Source organism: Poeciliopsis prolifica, unplaced genomic scaffold (genome assembly GCF_027474105.1).
Source record: "Poeciliopsis prolifica strain line A6 unplaced genomic scaffold, Auburn_PproV2 SCAFFOLD034, whole genome shotgun sequence".
In the NCBI taxonomy this organism is placed as follows: Eukaryota; Metazoa; Chordata; class Actinopteri; order Cyprinodontiformes; family Poeciliidae; genus Poeciliopsis; species Poeciliopsis prolifica.
The window spans coordinates 1,396,000-1,413,983 of record NW_026562409.1 but is presented as its reverse complement, the minus strand read 5'-3'; the positions used below and the strand labels follow the sequence as shown (position 1 = coordinate 1,413,983).

Below are 17,984 nucleotides of genomic sequence, written 5' to 3'. Positions count from 1 at the left end.
TGATTGGTTAACCTGCACAGCAGCTTAACTGTGAACCAATCACTTTTTTCGTAGCAGTGTTAGGCCCGCCTACTGAAATTTATTGATAGAATTTAAAAATTAAATAAATTCACAATATGCTGCAGCACTGGACTATGAAGAAGTAAAACAATACGCAGTTTAATGTCCTTTACAAACCAAACAAAACAAATTATTTTACGTTATTAGTTACCGAAGACGCACGCTAACTCTCCTCTTTCCGGTCTACGTCGTTGCTAGGTAACAGCTCCTAGGCATTCCGTCTCGTCTCCGTTATAGGAGCTAGCGTAAATGCTATGATAAACAGCTACAGTTTACGGAGAAAAACGACCAGTTTGTGTTTCTAAAACGCTTCTTTCTGGGAGCCATGACAGCGATTAAAGATGGGGAATACACGGCGACCATCTACACACTGGTGAGAAGCTCGTTGTTTGGATAGAAGTTAGTTTCTCAGGTCAACGGCTACAATGGCTAAAGCCAGACCAAACTCCGTTTAGATTTGTTCTTAATTTAGTGTACGTCCGTAACTGAAAAGGGGAACGCAACTTAGTTACGCTTTTTCAATCATAACTATCATCTCTGTAATTCGGCATACAAATTTGAAATAAATATGTTCCACCGTATGTTCAAATACAAGATGTTTTTCTTTCATTAATTTAATAGTTTGTTAAAGTGTGTTGATAGATATTACATCTCTGCTTATTTGACCTGTTTTAGATTAAAGACGGACAATATGTGGAGGCAATTCACATTCTAAACGGCCAACTTCAGAAACACACCAAGGTAAGAAGCTGAGTGATCCGTCATAATATCCAGGGATGTAAAAGCAAACTGAGCCACTATACTGTCAGTTTAAAGTCTATAATTAACTTCAATATATTCATCAAACAAACAGAATTCTGACAACGCCAGATGCATCGGACTACTGTTTTATTCAGTTTGTTTGTCATGTGTCTGTCCCTATCAAATAAACCTAATAACATTTTTAATAAATTGCAATTAATATTAAAAAGTCTTGTCTGTTAGTCTGTTCTATCCAGAAATCCTTACGTGGCAGTTTTATATTCATATGGTTCAAATTCTGTAAAATAAATAAATAAAATCTACTAAGAACCTTTTTCGATCTAATTATTAATTAGTTAATCCAAAAATAACCAATACATCATTCCTATGTATCGTTTGAGCAAGCTTTTTCTAACGTTTCACACTACAAAATAAGTAATAACTCATAGTAGTAACTATGAATTATTTGGGCTGATGTCGGGTTAATGTCTGTATTGGCCAATGCTCAAAACTGCAATATGAGTATTGTATCGGAAGTGAAAAAGTTTCACCCCTAGAGAGGTTGTTGGATCCGAAGGTGAGGGTTAAACAAAGTAAAAGACGCCTCAAAGTTAGTTTTAGTTTTCACTTCAACATCAGACCTGAAAGCCGATCAGACTGGAGCTGCTCAGGGTTTCTGCAGCTGAGTTTTATATTAACTGGAGCTAATCTCTTCTTTGGAGGGCAGAGAGCAAAACATTACAGTCATCAGTTTGGCAGGTTGTGCATTTTATGCATCTCTGGATCAGAACCGGGTCATACTCTGGAAATATTATTTAGAGAATAAAACACTTTGTTCCTTACATTTTACTGTGATGTAAGAAATTCAGATTTTTGTCAAATATAACCCAGCTGTGAGTTTCTTTTCCAGTTTTTTAGGATTATTTAACCTGCATTCTGTTGTTTTTATGTTAAAACTTCCGGTTGGAGTAACTCCGTGTGTTTGTGTGTCTCAGTCCAGAGCGGCGCTGTCCCTGCTGGGGTTCTGCTACTACCACATCCAGGACTTCAGCAGCGCCGCGGAGTGCTACGAGCAGCTCACCCAGCTGCACCCGGAGGTGGAGGAGTACAAGCTGTACTACGCCCAGTCGCTGTACAAAGCCGGCGCTTACTCTGAGGCCACCAAGGCCTCGTTTGTCCTGGACAACCCCAGCAGCCACACCAAGGTGCCACATGTTTGATCCAATCCTGATGTTTAATCGAGGCAAAGCTCTGAGCTGCCGGCGCAGACTTTAGACCAAAACAGAATATGTTTAAGAACGGTAATAAAAGAAGAGATAAGAAAAGCATCCAGATAATTGTGTTCAAGTTTTTCTACCAAAATATGGAAAGAGTCTTTATGTCTCTTTCAATATTTTGGAAGTTCCATGAATGATCAGAAGTTTTAAAAGCACTAAATGGTCAAATGACCTAAATAACAAATTAAAACAATCAATATCTTTGTTGTTGAGCTTATATGAATATTTATTCAGTAATTTAACAGAAAACATTTTCTCATTAATTCTGGTCTAGTTTCTTAGCAAATTTGAAATAAAGCGAAATTATCTCACAAGTAACATTACAGCAAGAAATAGGAGATTGTGTTTCATCAATAATTCATTAATATTGATGAAAAATTACAGTGAAAAAGATATGCATCCACCCATCCCTCTGTGAGACAGACGGAGGGATGGATGGATGGACATAAATTATTTCATGTTCCTTTGCTGAAGAACACCATGGAGTAATTTACAGTGTCCAATCTTCACCCATCATCAGGTTGAATTTCCAATCTGTTGTTGACTTGCTGTTTGAAGCAGCCAATCAGACACCAAGGTCTTCATAGAAACAGCTCTAACAAATAAATTTTTTTTTTTAAAATTTATACTTTATTTTATCTGTTTTTTCATTATATTTGTTTCTGTTTTTGATTCCTGCTGTTTCCAGATGGTGAAGCTCCAGGCATGTATCAAATTTTGTGAGGAGGATTATTCTGCTGCCAAGGTGAAGCTCGTTCCCATCGGCAGCCATTTTGTTCAGTGGTTTTCTCTGCGCTGACTCTCTGTCTGTCTCTTTGTGCTGATAGTTGCTCCTGGAGCAGCTGCCGCAGGACGACCCGGACTACGTCTACAACATGGGCTGCTTGCTCTACCACGACGGCAAGTATGAGGAGGCCGGCAAGAAGTTCATGTCAGCCATGCAGATGTTGGGATACGTCCCAGGTGATCAGCCAAACACACACAGGAAGCAGGAAACCTGTGTATCTCCGTGGTTTTCTTTACTTTATAAAGGATCTGATTGGTCTCCAAAAAAACTGTTAGGTTAATACAGCGAATGCGACCCAAATCCGACTTTTTCAGACACAAAAAAATCCAATCTGTTCCACTTCAAAATGTGGAACTAAATTGAATCTGATCGTTTTCAAAGCATCTCATCATGTTGCATTTTAACCGACTTTCACGTCACTGATGGGAGACGTGCGTCATATTTCTGCATCAGAAGAATCCAGATGGTAAATCTGAACATAAACAATGGATGAAAATGATAGTAATGAACTGATGAAAGCAGTGAACCACATCCCCACCACTGACCTCTGACCCAACATCCAGTTTGATTTCTCTATTAAGTCGATGCTCCACTGAAGGCCGATGCCATTTTGATCAGCTCTGACGTTACAACCGGTTTCTGTTGCTGAATTAACTGTGAATTGAGCCATAGACGGTGGCGGCCATTTTTACTGCTGTAAACGGAGTGCTGCTGAGTGATGTCGGTGTTCGGGTCACTTTGGGGTCGTCAACCGTTCACACAGAAGCCTGAATGCACTCTCATTTAATTAGTAGTTTGAACAACCACAGAAAAAATGGACCTCTGTCTGCAGACGTCTGTCCATAATGACCATAAATCTCCTGTTCTTCTTTGTTCATGTGTTTTCTGTGCCAGCGTTGTCCTACAATATCGCCCTGACCTACTACAGCATGAAGAACTATCCGCAGGCCGTCAAATACATCACAGAGATCATAGACAGAGGAATGAGGGAACATCCAGGTGGGATTACTTTCTGCTTTTCTCTGTAAACCTCTTCAGCTCGTTGACTCGTTTGTGTTTGGTTTGTGCGTCAGAGCTGGACGTCGGGGTGAAAACGGAAGGCTTCGACGTTCACAGCGTGGGAAACACTCTGGTCCTGCATCAGTCGGCTCTGATCGAAGCTTTCAACCTCAAAGCAGCCATTGAATATCAGATGAAGAATGGTGAGAAGAACCTCTGCTTCATAAAGAGCTTTTAACATGATGCAGAGAAATACCTGAAACAGCAGAGCTTTTTTTGGTTGTCTGGAGTGTAACACTGCTCCTCCCCAACTAGTTGCTGCACACTATCAGTCAGCTGGCTGAAAGAAGGATACTTATCTGAAGTTATTAAAACGTCAGAAGGGGAACAGCTTCCACATTCTCTTTAAATAAATTTTCACCCAAAACAGTTTGGGTTTATGCCGGGATACTCGACAGAGCAAGCAACCTGATATCTACAGGACTGGAACAGCTAATTAATCATTATTGAAATAATCACCAACAAAGAGCGTTTTCCAGAGTTCTGCTGCGTGTTTGTCTTTAATGTCTCTTCCAGAGAGAGAATGACAAAAAAACTAACCAAAGACAGAATTTATCTGGGGAAACTAAACTCCTAAATCCTGTTTTTATCCTGAACCAGAATCCTCTCTGACACATTATCAGAGCAAAGCTTAAAGAACTGTGATCAGAGGAGACGTGAATCCCACATCATCCGCCTGCAGGGCTTTGCTTCTCTTTCCTTCTCAAGCCTTCTGGATTCCCGTTTCAGGAATAGTTGCAAAGGTCAAACTGAGGTCAGGTTTCAGGGTTCGGTTGATCTTTGCTGTGAAAATCTGGGGCAGAAGTTTTCTGGAGTTTGATACTTTGACGTTCTCTGTGTTCTCTCTCTCATTGGCAGAGTTGGGTAGTAACTAGTTACATTTACTCAGTTACATTTACTTGAGTAATTTTTTAGAAATAAATAACTTTTAGGAGTATTTTTACTACACTGTACTTTTTCTGTTTACTTGAGTAATTTTATTATGAAGTATCTCTAGTCTTGAGTAAAATTTCTGGATTTTCTACCCCAGAAGGAAAAATAAACATGTTTTAACAAAAAATTCATCAGACAGACACAAACCTGCAGTTTTTGTTAAACGTTTATACCTTTTTTTATTGAAAGACAATTTTGTCTGATTTTGTGATTTTTGTGTTAATTATAAGAATTATTGTCATTTTGATCCTTAAAATACCTAAATTTAACCTTTATATTTTGGACCGCCTGACTATATAGTTTTCATTAAATCATCAGTACTTGATCAGTTACTCAGGACTTGATCAGTTACTCAGGACTTGATCAGTTACTCAGTACTTGATCAGTTACTCAGGACTTGATCAGTTACTCAGTACTTGATCAGTTACTCAGGACTTGATCAGTTACTCAGGACTTGATCAGTTACTCAGTACTTGATCAGTTACTCAGGACTTGATCAGTTACTCAGGACTTGATCAGTTACTCAGTACTTGATCAGTTACTCAGGACTTGATCAGTTACTCAGGACTTGATCAGTTACTCAGGACTTGATCAGTTACTCAGGACTTGATCAGTTACTCAGGACTTGATCAGTTACTCAGGACTTGATCAGTTACTCAGTACTTGATCAGTTACTCAGGACTTGATCAGTTACTCAGGACTTGAGTCGACTTTTTACCAAATACTTTTTACTCTGACTTGAGTAATTTCTTGAATGATTCCTTGTCGCTCTTACTAGAGTAATTTTTTTTGTTTCTTTGCTTGTTGGTTCCTGCAGGTAAAGCAGCTCAGGAGGCCCTGACTGACATGCCGCCGAGGTCAGAGGAGGTAACCTTCGTCTCCTCCTCAGGTTCCATCTGAAGCTGCCTGGACTCGTTCCTCAGCAGCTCGGCATCAGAACATGGCAGGAATGATCATTATATCTTCATTCCAGGCTGTTGTTGAGATAAATTTACTCTCCTTCGCTTCACCAGATGCCAATGCTGAAAAATGACTAGCCAATGCTGCCCCCTGGTGGTTGTGTTGGATCGCGACAGGAAAAATGTCTTAATTAAAATTCAACTCAAAAATACTTTATTGACTCCAAAGGGAAATTAAATAAATTACATAATAATAATAATATCAGCCCAATGAAAGATATCTAATCTAAACTGTTACTCAGAATTTATTCTGCTAATCAACACATGATGAAATACATTAACGATTGATCTTAATGGTAAATTCTGCAAATAATATAAAGATTTTATTCTGGAATTGTCTGGAATAACTTTATAATTTGTAATGTTGATACCAAATCTTCACAAAGATATATAAATATAGTTTCTGTGCAAAAAAATACAAATTCAAAAAGAAGGTAATTAATCAAATTACTTTATTTAGAAAATTTATATTCACAAATGTAAATTCTCATCATTTTCTGACCTTTTATTTTTTTTTTTTACAGTTTTGTTTATCAAAATTTAACTATGTATGCAAGATTTCCAATAATGCAAAGAAAAAAAAGAAGCTTTAAACATAAATGCATGTCATTAAAATTTTTTATTTATCATAATGTTTGTATTGGTTTGGGTACCAATACATTTATTGGAATTCTTTATTTCACATTCTGTGTTCTTTGTTTTGTCTTTGTATTTGTAAGCAAAGATGTTTTCTCAATAGGAAATAAGTCATAAAACAAAATATGATTTTTGGAGTCTCCAAAGAAGTAGTGCATGTCTTCCCCATCTCTGTTTGATTTCTGTCAATTACAGCAAGAAAATCTTTAAGAAGAAACTAAATAAAAGTGATTGTGACACCTGCATGTTTATTTTGTGTTACTCTGCAGGAGCTGGACCCCGTGACGCTGCACAACCAGGCTCTGGTGAACATGGAGCTGAAGCCTTCAGAGGGATTTGAGAAGATGGCGTTTCTGCTGCAGCAGCCGTCCTTCCCCCGGGTCACGTTCGGAAACCTGCTGCTGCTCTACTGCAAACATGAGGTACAGGAACAACCAGGAACAAACCGTCTGCCTGGGAGAGGCGCCTCTTCCAGCGCTGTCAGCCTGGAAGAGGCGTGTGAGTTTATTTCAGCTGGATTAACTAACATTTCTCTTAATAATCATCTAGTTATTAGTCAGCATGTAGCTTTTATTCACTGTCTCTGAGAGGAACTTTATCTAAAGTTAATTTGGTAGACAAGTATTTGTCAAAAATATTCTTTGTGTTCATGTTGTAAATTGTCAGCAGGGAGATGTTGTTCCATTAATCAGGATTAACGCCTCTGCTGGATTTCCTTCGCAGTACTTCGACCTGGCAGCCGACGTCCTGGCTGAAAATGCTCACCTCACCTACAAGTTCCTCTCTCCGGTGAGTTTTCTGTGTTTCTGCAGGAGCTGCATGTTTTCCACCGAACGCTGACCGACTCTCTTTACGCTTCCAGTACATGTACGAGTTCCTAGACGCGTTACTGACCTGCCAGACGGCACCAGAGGAGGTACGGCAAGACCATTTGCTGCTTTATTTCAGAGAATAAAAACCCTGAAAGCATCTCGACGTTAAGCTTTGGTGTTCAGCTGCATCTTTTCTTCTGATTTTCTTTCAGGCCTTTAGAAAGTTTGAAGAGATGAACAGCAAACTGACAGAGCAACTTCGCAAGCTAGCAAAGCAGGTTGTTGATTTTTCCTCTGATTGTTTCTAAATCCTACAACAAAATGATAAATCCAAAAAAAAATCATGAAATTATGAGAATAACCTCATAATACCACAAGAATATGTCATAATAATGCGAGAAAAAAGTTTTTATAAAAAAAAGTTTTTATGATACCAGAATAAAGTTAAAAAATTCAAATTCACATCATAAGAATAAAGTTAATATATGAGAAATTATACCAGAATAAAGTCATAATATTACAATTATACCGTTGCAATAATACAGGACTAAAGTCATAACACCAGAATAAAGTTGTTAAAAACTGAGAAAAAACGTGAAATGATAACATAATAGATATAATTTTAGGAGAATAAAGTAGCTGAGGTAGCAGAGTGGAAGTTAGAAATACTGCCCCCTGCAGGTGGCACCAAGCATCACTTAAACCTGATGGTTTGAACATTTTTGTGGAATAAAATCCTCACAAATATGCTTTAGGATGAAAAAATGTGGGTTTCTGTTGATTTTGCATTAATTTCTGCAGTTGAGGATTAAAAAACTGGAGGGACAGACTATTTTTGAAGCAGCTTCATTGTGGACGCAGCTGTAGATCTTTGATGGGTTTTCTGCACGTCTCCAAACTGAGATTCTTCTTTGTTCTTTGTAAAACATCTCAAACTTCTGTGATCCAATAATATCAAAAGAGTTTAACTTGTTCTGAATTTGGTCCTTGCTCAGGTTCAGGACACCAGACACACTCGAGACGACGAGGCCCAGAGCAAAACGCTGCAGGACTACGACCTGATGCAGGAGAAGTGAGCGCACGCACACTCACACCGCGACAGTATACCACAGATACACTGCAAAACACCAAATACTACCAAGGAAATTTGGTCCAGTTTTAGTGCAAATATCATAGCTTGTTTGAAATACGATAAAACTAAGATACAAGCAACTTTTCTGGAAATATAAGAGCTTGTTGTAAATTAGTAACTCCTTGATATTTTCATCAGTGGATTATTTCACTTAGAATGAGACATTTTTCCATGTTATAAGTGAAATTATTTGCCAATAGAACAATTAACTTTTTCAAAGAAGTTTTTAATTCAAACAAGTTTTGATCTCTTGCTGAAAAGTCACTCATAAGTTAGCTTAGTCTTATTTCAAGTGCACTAAGATATTTGCATTAGAAACTGGACCTAAATTACCTGATAATATTTTGTATTTTTGCAGCGTAATAACTATAATCACACATTTCTAAGCCTAACATCAACACAGCAGCTCATGTTCAACTGATGTAAAGCAGTAAATCTGTTTGTTTTCTGCTGTTTTCATTGAAACGTTGTGAATTATTTTGCTTGTACTCTCAGGTACGTCGTGGTTCTGATGGCGCAGGCGAAGATCTACTGGAACCGCGAGAACTTCCAGATGGTGGAGAAGATTTTCCGAAAGTCGGTGGAGTTCTGCAACGACGACGACACCTGGAAGCTGAACGTGGCTCACGTGCTCTACATGCAGAACAAGTACAAGGAGGCCATCAGCTTCTACGAGCCCATCGTCAAGAAGCACTACGACTCTGTGAGTTACTGCAGCAACGGTGGGGGGGCTGGTAGCGCTGGGGGCGATGACGGCCTGCCTCTCTGTCCAGGTGGAGCACTGCAGCATTCAGGAGTGTCCCTGTAAATGCAAACCTTCGGTAAAATCCTCTGCAGTGTTTCCTCCTCTCAGCGTGACGCCTTTGCTTGCTGTGGTTCCTTCTGCTTCTTGGCTCCAGTTTCAGATCCGCTGCATCAGGAAAAAACTAATTAGACACAAATTCAGATTTTTCATCTGTTTTCAATCTGTTTTCCTTGCAGCCGTGTTCAGCCTGGCAGGTCCAGAGGGCTTGGGGCGCCGTTTGCAAAGTTATTTATCCTTCAATAACAGAAAAAAATTAGACTTTTCAAAAGACACATTTTCACCGTGTTATTTATTAATTTATAAATGTCCCATTTTAAACTAATTATTTAGTTAGCAAACAAAATATTTAGCTTGGAGCCAGATATTTATTTTATCCATTAAAAGTTTAGTGGGTGAAATAAGTTCTTACTAAATATTTACTGAATAAGTAACTAAATACTTGGTTAGCTAACAAAATATTTAGCTGTCTAGCTAAATAATTAGCTAGCTAGCACAATGTTTAACTCGTTAACTAAATATTCAGCTCCAAAGTAAATTAGCTAGCTGAGTCCTTTAACAGTTTTCCTGCATGTTGTTGGTTCCAAACAAGCTGCCGCTGATGAACTTTGTGTATGTGTGTGTGTGTGTGTGTGTCTGTGTGTGTGTGTGTGTGTGTGTGTGTGTGTGTGTGTGTGTGTGTGTGTGTGTGTGTGTGTGTGTGTGTGTGTGTGTGTGTGTGTGTGTGTGTGGGTCTGTGTGCCTGCGTGCGTGCCTGCGTGCGTGTGTGTGGTGGTTTGGGGGTGTCTGTGTGTGTGCTGTAGATCCTGAACGTGAGCGCTGTGGTTCTGGCCAACCTGTGTGTCTCCTACATCATGACCAGCCAGAACGAAGAGGTGACAATCTACTCCTTCATATTTATTTATTTTTTTCAGGTTAAAGGTCATCAGGATTAAAGATGGTGGAAAGTTGGACAGGAAGGAGAGATATTCTCTGTGAAAAGGACAGTGCTCTGCCAGCAGCAGGCTCTGCTCTGTGTGCTTGTTTCTCCAGATAAAAACACGTTTATGCAAGCAGCCAATCACAGTGAATTGCTGACAGCTGAATGCCAATAATAATAATCATTAATCGATGGCGTATTAAAATAACCAGCGTGGTGAGAAGCCACGACATTAAAGTTTTTTCTTGCTAATGCATTGATCGGCTCACTTTTTATTGTTGTTTTCCAGGCTGAAGAGCTGATGAAGAAGATTGAGAAAGAGGAGGAGCAGCTCTCCTACGATGATCCAGACAAAAAGGTTTTCCACCTCTGCATCGTCAACTTGGTCATCGGGTCAGTGTGGCGGGACTTTATGACATAGCAGTGATGATATTATGAGTTATTAAAGATCATTTAAAAGATTAGTGAATACTCAGCATAAAACTGCTTGTCATTTCTGCTGAACCGTTTTTCAGGACGTTGTACTGCGCCAAAGGGAACTTTGACTTCGGCATCTCTCGAGTCACAAAGAGCCTGGAGCCTTACAACAAGAAGGTTCATCATTTTATTCTGTCGTTTCCTGATGAACTCAGCCAACTGCACTGCAGGGGGCGCTAGCGGAAAAATTACCGACATTAAAGTGAGCAGCTCTGCAGGACACAGCAGTTCTGGTTGGGATCTTTGATCCGGTCCAGATTCTGTTTGCAGCTGAGTCCGCTAAGCTGCAGCTGGAAACACAACGATCAACACAGGAATGTGAAGTCAAGCAGGAAAACTGGCTTCACTTCAGACAGATGCTTATTTTTAGAGTTTAACTACAAAATATTTGAAACTATGAGTTAATTTCTGGTTTTGTGTGTGTGTGTGTGTGTGTGTGTGTGTGTGTGTGTGTGTGTGTGTGTGTGTGTGTGTGTGTGTGTGTGTGTGTAGCTCGGGACAGACACATGGTTCTACGCCAAGCGTTGTTTCCTCTCACTGCTGGAGAACATGTCCAAACACATGGTCATGCTGCGGGACACCGTGGTTAAGGAGTGTGTTCAATTCCTTGAGCACTGCGAGGGTGAGCCACAATTACACAACATCAGACACACACACCGAGAGACGCACACACCGAGAGACGCACACACCGAGAGACGCACACACCGAGAGACACACACACCGAGAGACGCACACACCGAGAGACTCACACACCGAGAGACGCACACACCGAGAGACACACACACCGAGAGACGCACACACCGAGAGACGCACACACCGAGAGACGCACACACCGAGAGACAGACACACCGAGAGACGCACACACCGAGAGACGCACACACCGAGAGACGCACACACCGAGAGACGCACACACCGAGAGACAGACACACCGAGAGACGCACACACCGAGAGACAGACACACCGAGAGACGCACACACCGAGAGACAGACACACCGAGAGACGCACACACCGAGAGACGCACACACCGAGAGACGCACACACCGAGAGACACACACACCGAGAGACGCACACACCGAGAGACAGACACACCGAGAGACGCACACACCGAGAGACACACACACCGAGAGACACACACACCGAGACACACACCGAGAGACGCACACACCGAGAGACGCAGACACACACACCGAGAGACGCGCACACCGAGAGAGACACACTTTGAGAGACAGATACACCGAGAGACGCACACACTGAGAGACGCACACACCGAGAGACATACACACCGAGACACACACACCGAGAGACACACACACCGAGAGACGCACACACCGAGAGACACACACACCGAGACACACACACCGAGAGACGCACACACCGAGAGACGCACACACCGAGAGACGCACACACCGAGAGACGCACACACCGAGAGACGCACACACCGAGAGACGCACACACCGAGAGACGCACACACCGAGAGACACACACACCGAGAGACACACACACCGAGAGACGCACACCGAGAGACGCACACACCGAGAGACGCACACACCGAGAGACAGACACACCGAGAGACGCACACACCGAGAGACAGACACACCGAGAGACGCACACACAAAGAGACGCACACACCGAGAGACTCACACACCGAGTGACGCACACACCGAGAGACGCACACACCGAGAGACACACACACCGAGAGACACACACACGAGAGACGCACACACCGAGAGACGCACACACTGAGAGACGCACACACCGAGAGACATACACACCGAGAGACATACACACCGAGAGACATACACACCGAGAGACAGATACACTGAGAGACATAAAGAGTTTATTAGGATCAGAATTTACGTTTTTGTTTGGTCAGCATTCCCCAAATGAACCAGATTTCTGGACAAACGGACTGGAGTTGGTTTAAAGCGAACTAAACAGGACTGGTAGGAATGAACCCTTAGACCAGGCGTGTCAGACTCCAGTCCTCAAGAACCGCTGCAGTTTTTAGATGTGCCTCAGGTACAAAACACAGGAATGAAATGGCTTAATTACCTCCTCCTGGTTCTCCAGAGCCTTAATCACCTAATTGTTGTATTCAGGTGCAGGAGAGGCTCATCTAAAAGTTGCAGGACACCGGCCCTCGAGGACGGGAGTTTGACACCCCTGCCTTCGACTCTGCAAGCATCACTGCCTCAATTAAGGTCAAAGGTCATGTTACAAATGGCCTCCATTGGAGAGTTTCAAGATCAGAACCACTGCTGAACGAAAAGAACATAAAACTTGTCTAAACTTTCCCCAAAACATCTTGATACTCAGTGATGGCTTAGTTACTTTGAAAAAGTAACTTTAGTCAGATTATTGATTACTCCTTAAAAAAGTACCTTAGTACTGATATCTCCAGTGACGCACGGTGGTGGCAGTGTGATGGTCTGCTGCTTCCATAGAACTATTTAGGTTCATAAACAATAAGAACAAGTTGGTTATGATTTATTCTTTTCTTTCATAAATGAGATTGTCGTTCGAGAACCACAGGAAGCAGTGATTCATGACCTTTTCCTCCACGTCTCCCTGCAGTTTACGGGAAGGGGGTGCCGGCCATCATCGAGCAGCCGCTGGAGGAGAGCCACGTCCACATCGGGAAAAACACGGTGACGTACGAGGCGCGGCTGCTCAAGGCGCTGCTGTACGAGGTCACCGGCTGGAACAAATGAAACTCTCCTCCCTGCAAACGGCGACTAACTCAACTGTTTTCCAGCTTTATACTCACACAAATAAATGTATAATTTATAATAAATAAACAGATATTTATGATGATAAAATAAAATACCCTTTTCAAATACAGATGCCTGAAGGTTTTTAATGGAAATTAGTTTCAGATCTTTAATGCTTAACTTCATAAAACACAACATTTAACAACATTTTCTGTCTGCAAAACAGACAGAAAATGTTTTCTGGAGTCAGAAAACTTTTGTTTAGCAAAAATTCAAAGCGACGTGAATAAAGTGGGTCAAACTTCAGGGACGAGTTCATGCAGAAATTTAGTAACAATCAGGATTATTTCTCATATGAAGTTATATCTGTCACAGACACAAATAGTTTTTATATTCACAGTAAAGAGTGAGTGTGTGTGTGTGTGTGTGTGTGTGTGTGTGTGTGTGTGTGTGTGTGTGTGTGTGTGTGTGTGTGTGTGTGTGTGTGTGTGTGTGTGTGTGCGCTTTTACATGAGCTGAACTTAATCCAGTTTTACCAAGTGGATAAACACACAAACTTCCAGCATTGTTTTAAACATCAACCAATGCGTTGATATAACAGGCGTTGTGGACAGTCTGTTAGGACAGCGGCCTCTTCGTTATGTCCTGCTCTGTCAGGTGAAAGTTCAGGTATCCTCCCAGGGCGCCCACCGCCACCGCCGTCATGTGACTGGAGCAGCCGTCTGGAAACACAAACATCACAACAGCAGCAAAATTCATCAACACATCCGGCTTTTATTTATCGGAGCTCAAGTAGTGATGAAGATTGAAGTAAAAATAGAAGCTGTAAAATGACTGGAGTGAAGAATATTTGGGTGTAAATGCTGATAATCCTCTGCACTGACCAGGAAGTATCTTCTCCGTTTGACTCTTTTGAAGGCTGCAGCTGCTCCAGCGCCCATGCGAGACGAAACTTTCTGGGGAAACAAACATGGAAACTACTCTGAGAGACTGATGGATAAAACTAAACCATTTAGCAAATAAATAAACTAAACAACACAAAAAATATAATAAATAATAAGTCTCTACAAACAAAACCGTCCTTAAAAAAAAGCTTGTTGAGACCAAAGCACCAAACTGAAGACTTTTACTATCCAGTTTTTGGTAGAGAGAAACAATAAATTATGCAAATGGAAATTATTGAGCTGGTTTTAGTTTATCATGATTAATTGATTTGTTGCTTATTGCTGCTTTTATGTAGGGGCAGCGGCAGATACTCACTGTCCCTCCCAAAACAGCCGACTTCGTCGTCTTGCAGCCTGAGAATGTGCTGCAGCCAGTCGGTTTTGTGGAAGTCGGAAAAACCAGCTAATCCACAAATCAGGACTGTCGAAGAGAAGAGCAGTGAAGTTTGAATTAGTTGTTTCTTCAAGGTATTTTATGCAACAAACTTCAAATTAGATGTACAATAATGTTAAAGAAATCCACAGGATTGTGGATGTGTGGAGGCAGCGTAGGGTAGATAATACTCACTGTTTTCAATGAAGATGTCGACTGTTTGTTCGGTTAAACCGTTAGCGATGATGTCCTGGTTAGCCTTCATCATGTTGGAGCAGAAAATGTCCTGGTAGTTTTGTTCGGTCATGTTGGCTCGGGACGCTCGCGTGTCACCTTTCAACAAGTTGTTGCAACCTCTCTGTGATGAAAGTACAAACCAATTGCAACAATGAAGTAGGTTTGAGTTGGAAGTGGAGTCCCTCAGGGCTCTGTTCTTGGATTACTGGAACAATTAGACTTAAATTTATGGTTTTGTGAGAGACTGTTGATGGTTTTACCATTCTGCCAATCATAAAGTAGAGGAGCTGGTGGGACAGGGAGTAATGTGGGCAACCGAACCGGGTCATGGTGTCCCGGCAGGGCTTGGTGACGATGCAGGGCGTCCCGTTCATCTTCCTGTTCAACCACAAACAGGTTAACATGTATCTCCCAGATCATAAAACCTTCAAACGTATCTAAAGCACTTTGGTCGCACCAGGTCCCCAGCAGCAGCGTCAGGCACTTATCGCTCAGCTGCTCGTCGTAACACTCAGAGGTCAAAGTTGAGGGATAAACCAGGCTGGGATCCGTGGAGCGCCACTCCTGAGGAATCATCCAAAACGTCCAAGTCAGCAGCGGCTCAAACTCTGCAGAGAAACGATGTGAGTTTCTGTGAGCGACAGCCAACTCTTTTTCGAATAATGTCTTAACTTGGTTCCTGGTGAAAGAAGACGTGTTCTGCAACCAATAGATTATCAAACTACGTGAATGGATGAAACTCTCCCTGTGAAACTGTATTCATAGAAAATATTCCTTCTCTGGTTCTTGAAACAGTTTTCCTTCATGTTAGTTGAAGGAAAATTTCCACAACAGTTTGGCGTCCCGATCAGGATCCAGTGAGTTGGAGAAGTCGAGGGCGACGAGACGTCGGATGCATCGACCAATCAGAGGAGTTTGTCTTCAGTCCAAATTGAACGGGGGATCCGAGGTCTCGTCCCTGCGACTGCCGACCGACCGGATCCATAAGAACTGTGGTTGTCGTCGTCTTTGATTTGAGTTTTTGTTGTTTTTTTTTCAGATCTGCTGAGTCAGGCTCCAACTGCTGAACCAAAGTTAACTATCTAAGGCATAGAGAGTGGGAGTTGTTATTCTTTTTCCTTCTTAAAGGGAAGAAAGTAACCATGTAAAAAGCAGCCAGTGCAGATTTTATTCTTTTTTTCTCGCCTAAAGAAACAAAGTAATTGTCCAAGGGAAGATAACGGGAGGTTTTTAGCCTTTATTTCAGTTCATTTCACCGTTGTTTTCCTGACCTCTGTAGTATTTGGGGTCGTTGAGCCTCAGGGCGGCGACGGCCTTGTCCAGGCTTTGATCCAGGCGGCCGAGCAGAGCGACGGCTGCGGTTCTCTGAGCCCAGCTGACCGGGTCTGTGTGCGGCCAGGTCCGGACCGCTGCCTTCAGCTCGGCTGCAGCAAGCAGAATAAATCCACAGGAATAAACCGCAGGTTTCACAGGCAGACGCTGCTTCACAGTTTGGACTGAAAACTCTGGGATGGCCAGAAAGTTTTTATGACTCTCTGACAAATAAATAAATAAATAAATAAGAAAGAAAAAAGGAAGAAATCTGCAAGGCACCAAATATTATTTACATGTGAAAAATATGGCACATTAGAGAGTCATACCACAGGTGGAGATATTAATCTTGAATTTATTGATTGATTAATTTTGTAATTTGATCCATGTGGTGTTTTTGGCCCATCCAGCACACCAAATATAGTTACTTTGTAAATACATTTATTTTCTTATGGCTTAAAACCTTCAAGGTGAAAGTCGTATGGCTACAACTGGAGATATTAAATGAATTACTTACTGAATTATTCAAATAATTATTCAAATGATATAATTATTTTCTCACTTATTGTGTTTTCTGCTTTACAACAATAAATCCGAAATATTTAAATATTTCATTAGAATCCCGATTTTAAGTGATTCTTGTGGAAATTTAAGTATTTTGTAGCTTCAGTGATTAAAATAAACCTAAAGATTTTAAACAAATGCTGACCAAATCAAATCTTGTGAAAATACACGAAAGACAAAAACAATGATCGTTGTTGTAATTCTTTTGGTAAAACATGATTCTGCTTCACGAATCAATATTTCAATAGTCTGAAGGTTAAAACATGCATAATTGTATTTTTATGCATATTTTGCCCCTGAAGCTGCAGGTTGACCAAGTAAACAGCAGCTGCGCCTGTTTTCCAGCTGCGCTCCTGCAGACCTACCCTGCAGCATGACGAAGCCCACCGCCCCGTCCAGGTTGATGTGCTCATGCTGCCGCTCCAGGAAGGACACCCCGCGGGAAAGGCTGCCCAGCAAGTCATCGATCACCTCGGCCCGACTGGCGCACAGCGCTGCGCCGAACAGAACCAGCGCCGCGGCCGGTCGGAGCCCCGCAGTCCGCATGTTCCTCTGCAGCCTGCAGGCTCCGGGACAGACGGTGAGACAACAGCCAGGAGGACAGATGGTCTGGTGTCCTCTAACAGGGGGTGGGTCAGCGTGACGTCAGCCGGACCTTCACATATGGTCAAAATGTTCTCACTCAACTTCCCCAACTCATCATTAAAGATGAACTTTATTTTTTCCTGTGGGTTTGAACTTAAAAGAGACACAAAGAGACAAATTTAAGACCAAAATGACTATGACATTTGCTGGCCTTGAAAAAAAGCATTTTACTTTGTTTTGAAAGTCATAAGCAGTGTTTATGCTGATGAATATAATTTCAGATAGGTTGACCGAATTTAAAGTTTATAAAGTGAAAAGTGTCACTGGTGACGGTGGATGTGACGTCAGTCAACCTCGATCTAAATATGTTTATGAACTTTTTATAAATACCAGAATGTAATAATTAGATTCTAATAGAAGTAAACAACAGAAGCAGAAGTTACAGCCACCACTACTCTGTCAAAAATAAAAGTAACTAATTTAGTCATTCTAATTGGAGAAAAAATAACTTTTAGTTGTCCACAATATATTTTACTAATAGTATAACATTATAAATAATACTAAAAATATAACAATGTTTTTAAAAATCCTGTTATCCAGAAAATAAATGAAGTAAATATGTAGTGAAATTATCATTTTTTTACGGCTTTTATTTTGGTATCTCT

At 41.4% G+C, this 17,984-nt stretch overlaps 2 protein-coding genes across 2 annotated transcripts; one reads left to right on the top strand and one right to left on the bottom strand.

Annotated features, from left to right (window-relative positions):
* Positions 1–224: 224 nt before the first annotated feature.
* ift70 (intraflagellar transport 70) lies at positions 225–13,435 on the top strand. The gene is made up of 19 exons (XM_055052090.1): positions 225–433; positions 736–801; positions 1,797–2,006; positions 2,767–2,823; positions 2,906–3,041; positions 3,760–3,864; positions 3,939–4,067; positions 5,675–5,724; positions 6,722–6,874; positions 7,176–7,241; positions 7,315–7,368; positions 7,477–7,542; positions 8,260–8,336; positions 8,892–9,099; positions 10,002–10,073; positions 10,407–10,510; positions 10,633–10,711; positions 11,087–11,216; positions 13,169–13,435. The coding sequence occupies exons 1-19, from the start codon at positions 386–388 to the stop codon at positions 13,303–13,305; spliced, it is 1,947 nt and encodes a 648-aa protein (XP_054908065.1). The 5' UTR covers positions 225–385; the 3' UTR covers positions 13,306–13,435.
* cunh16orf89 (chromosome unknown C16orf89 homolog) lies at positions 13,432–17,340 on the bottom strand. Its single transcript, XM_055052092.1, has 8 exons — positions 17,100–17,340; positions 16,131–16,283; positions 15,317–15,467; positions 15,120–15,237; positions 14,818–14,980; positions 14,562–14,670; positions 14,186–14,214; positions 13,432–14,027 (listed from the first exon to the last, which is right to left on the bottom strand). Exons 1-8 carry the CDS (start codon positions 17,278–17,280, stop codon positions 13,924–13,926), a joined length of 1,008 nt encoding a protein of 335 aa, XP_054908067.1. The 5' UTR covers positions 17,281–17,340; the 3' UTR covers positions 13,432–13,923.
* Between the last annotated feature and the right edge of the window lie 644 nt (positions 17,341–17,984).

Bases quoted from the DNA above. Each gene is read 5' to 3' on its own strand.
- cunh16orf89 (XM_055052092.1), bottom strand. From the start codon at position 17,280: ATGCGGACTGCGGGGCTCCGACCGGCCGCGGCGCTGGTTCTGTTCGGC. The intron at 16,284-17,099 runs GTAGGTCTGCAG...TGCTTGCTGCAG, and splicing joins GGGCTTCGTCATGCTGCAGG to CCGAGCTGAAGGCAGCGGTC. The intron at 14,215-14,561 runs GTATCTGCCGCT...AGCCTTCAAAAG, and splicing joins TGTTTTGGGAGGGACAGTGA to AGTCAAACGGAGAAGATACT.
- ift70 (XM_055052090.1), top strand. From the start codon at position 386: ATGACAGCGATTAAAGATGGGGAATACACGGCGACCATCTACACACTG. The intron at 6,875-7,175 runs GTACAGGAACAA...TTTCCTTCGCAG, and splicing joins TGCTCTACTGCAAACATGAG to TACTTCGACCTGGCAGCCGA. The intron at 11,217-13,168 runs GTGAGCCACAAT...GTCTCCCTGCAG, and splicing joins ATTCCTTGAGCACTGCGAGG to TTTACGGGAAGGGGGTGCCG.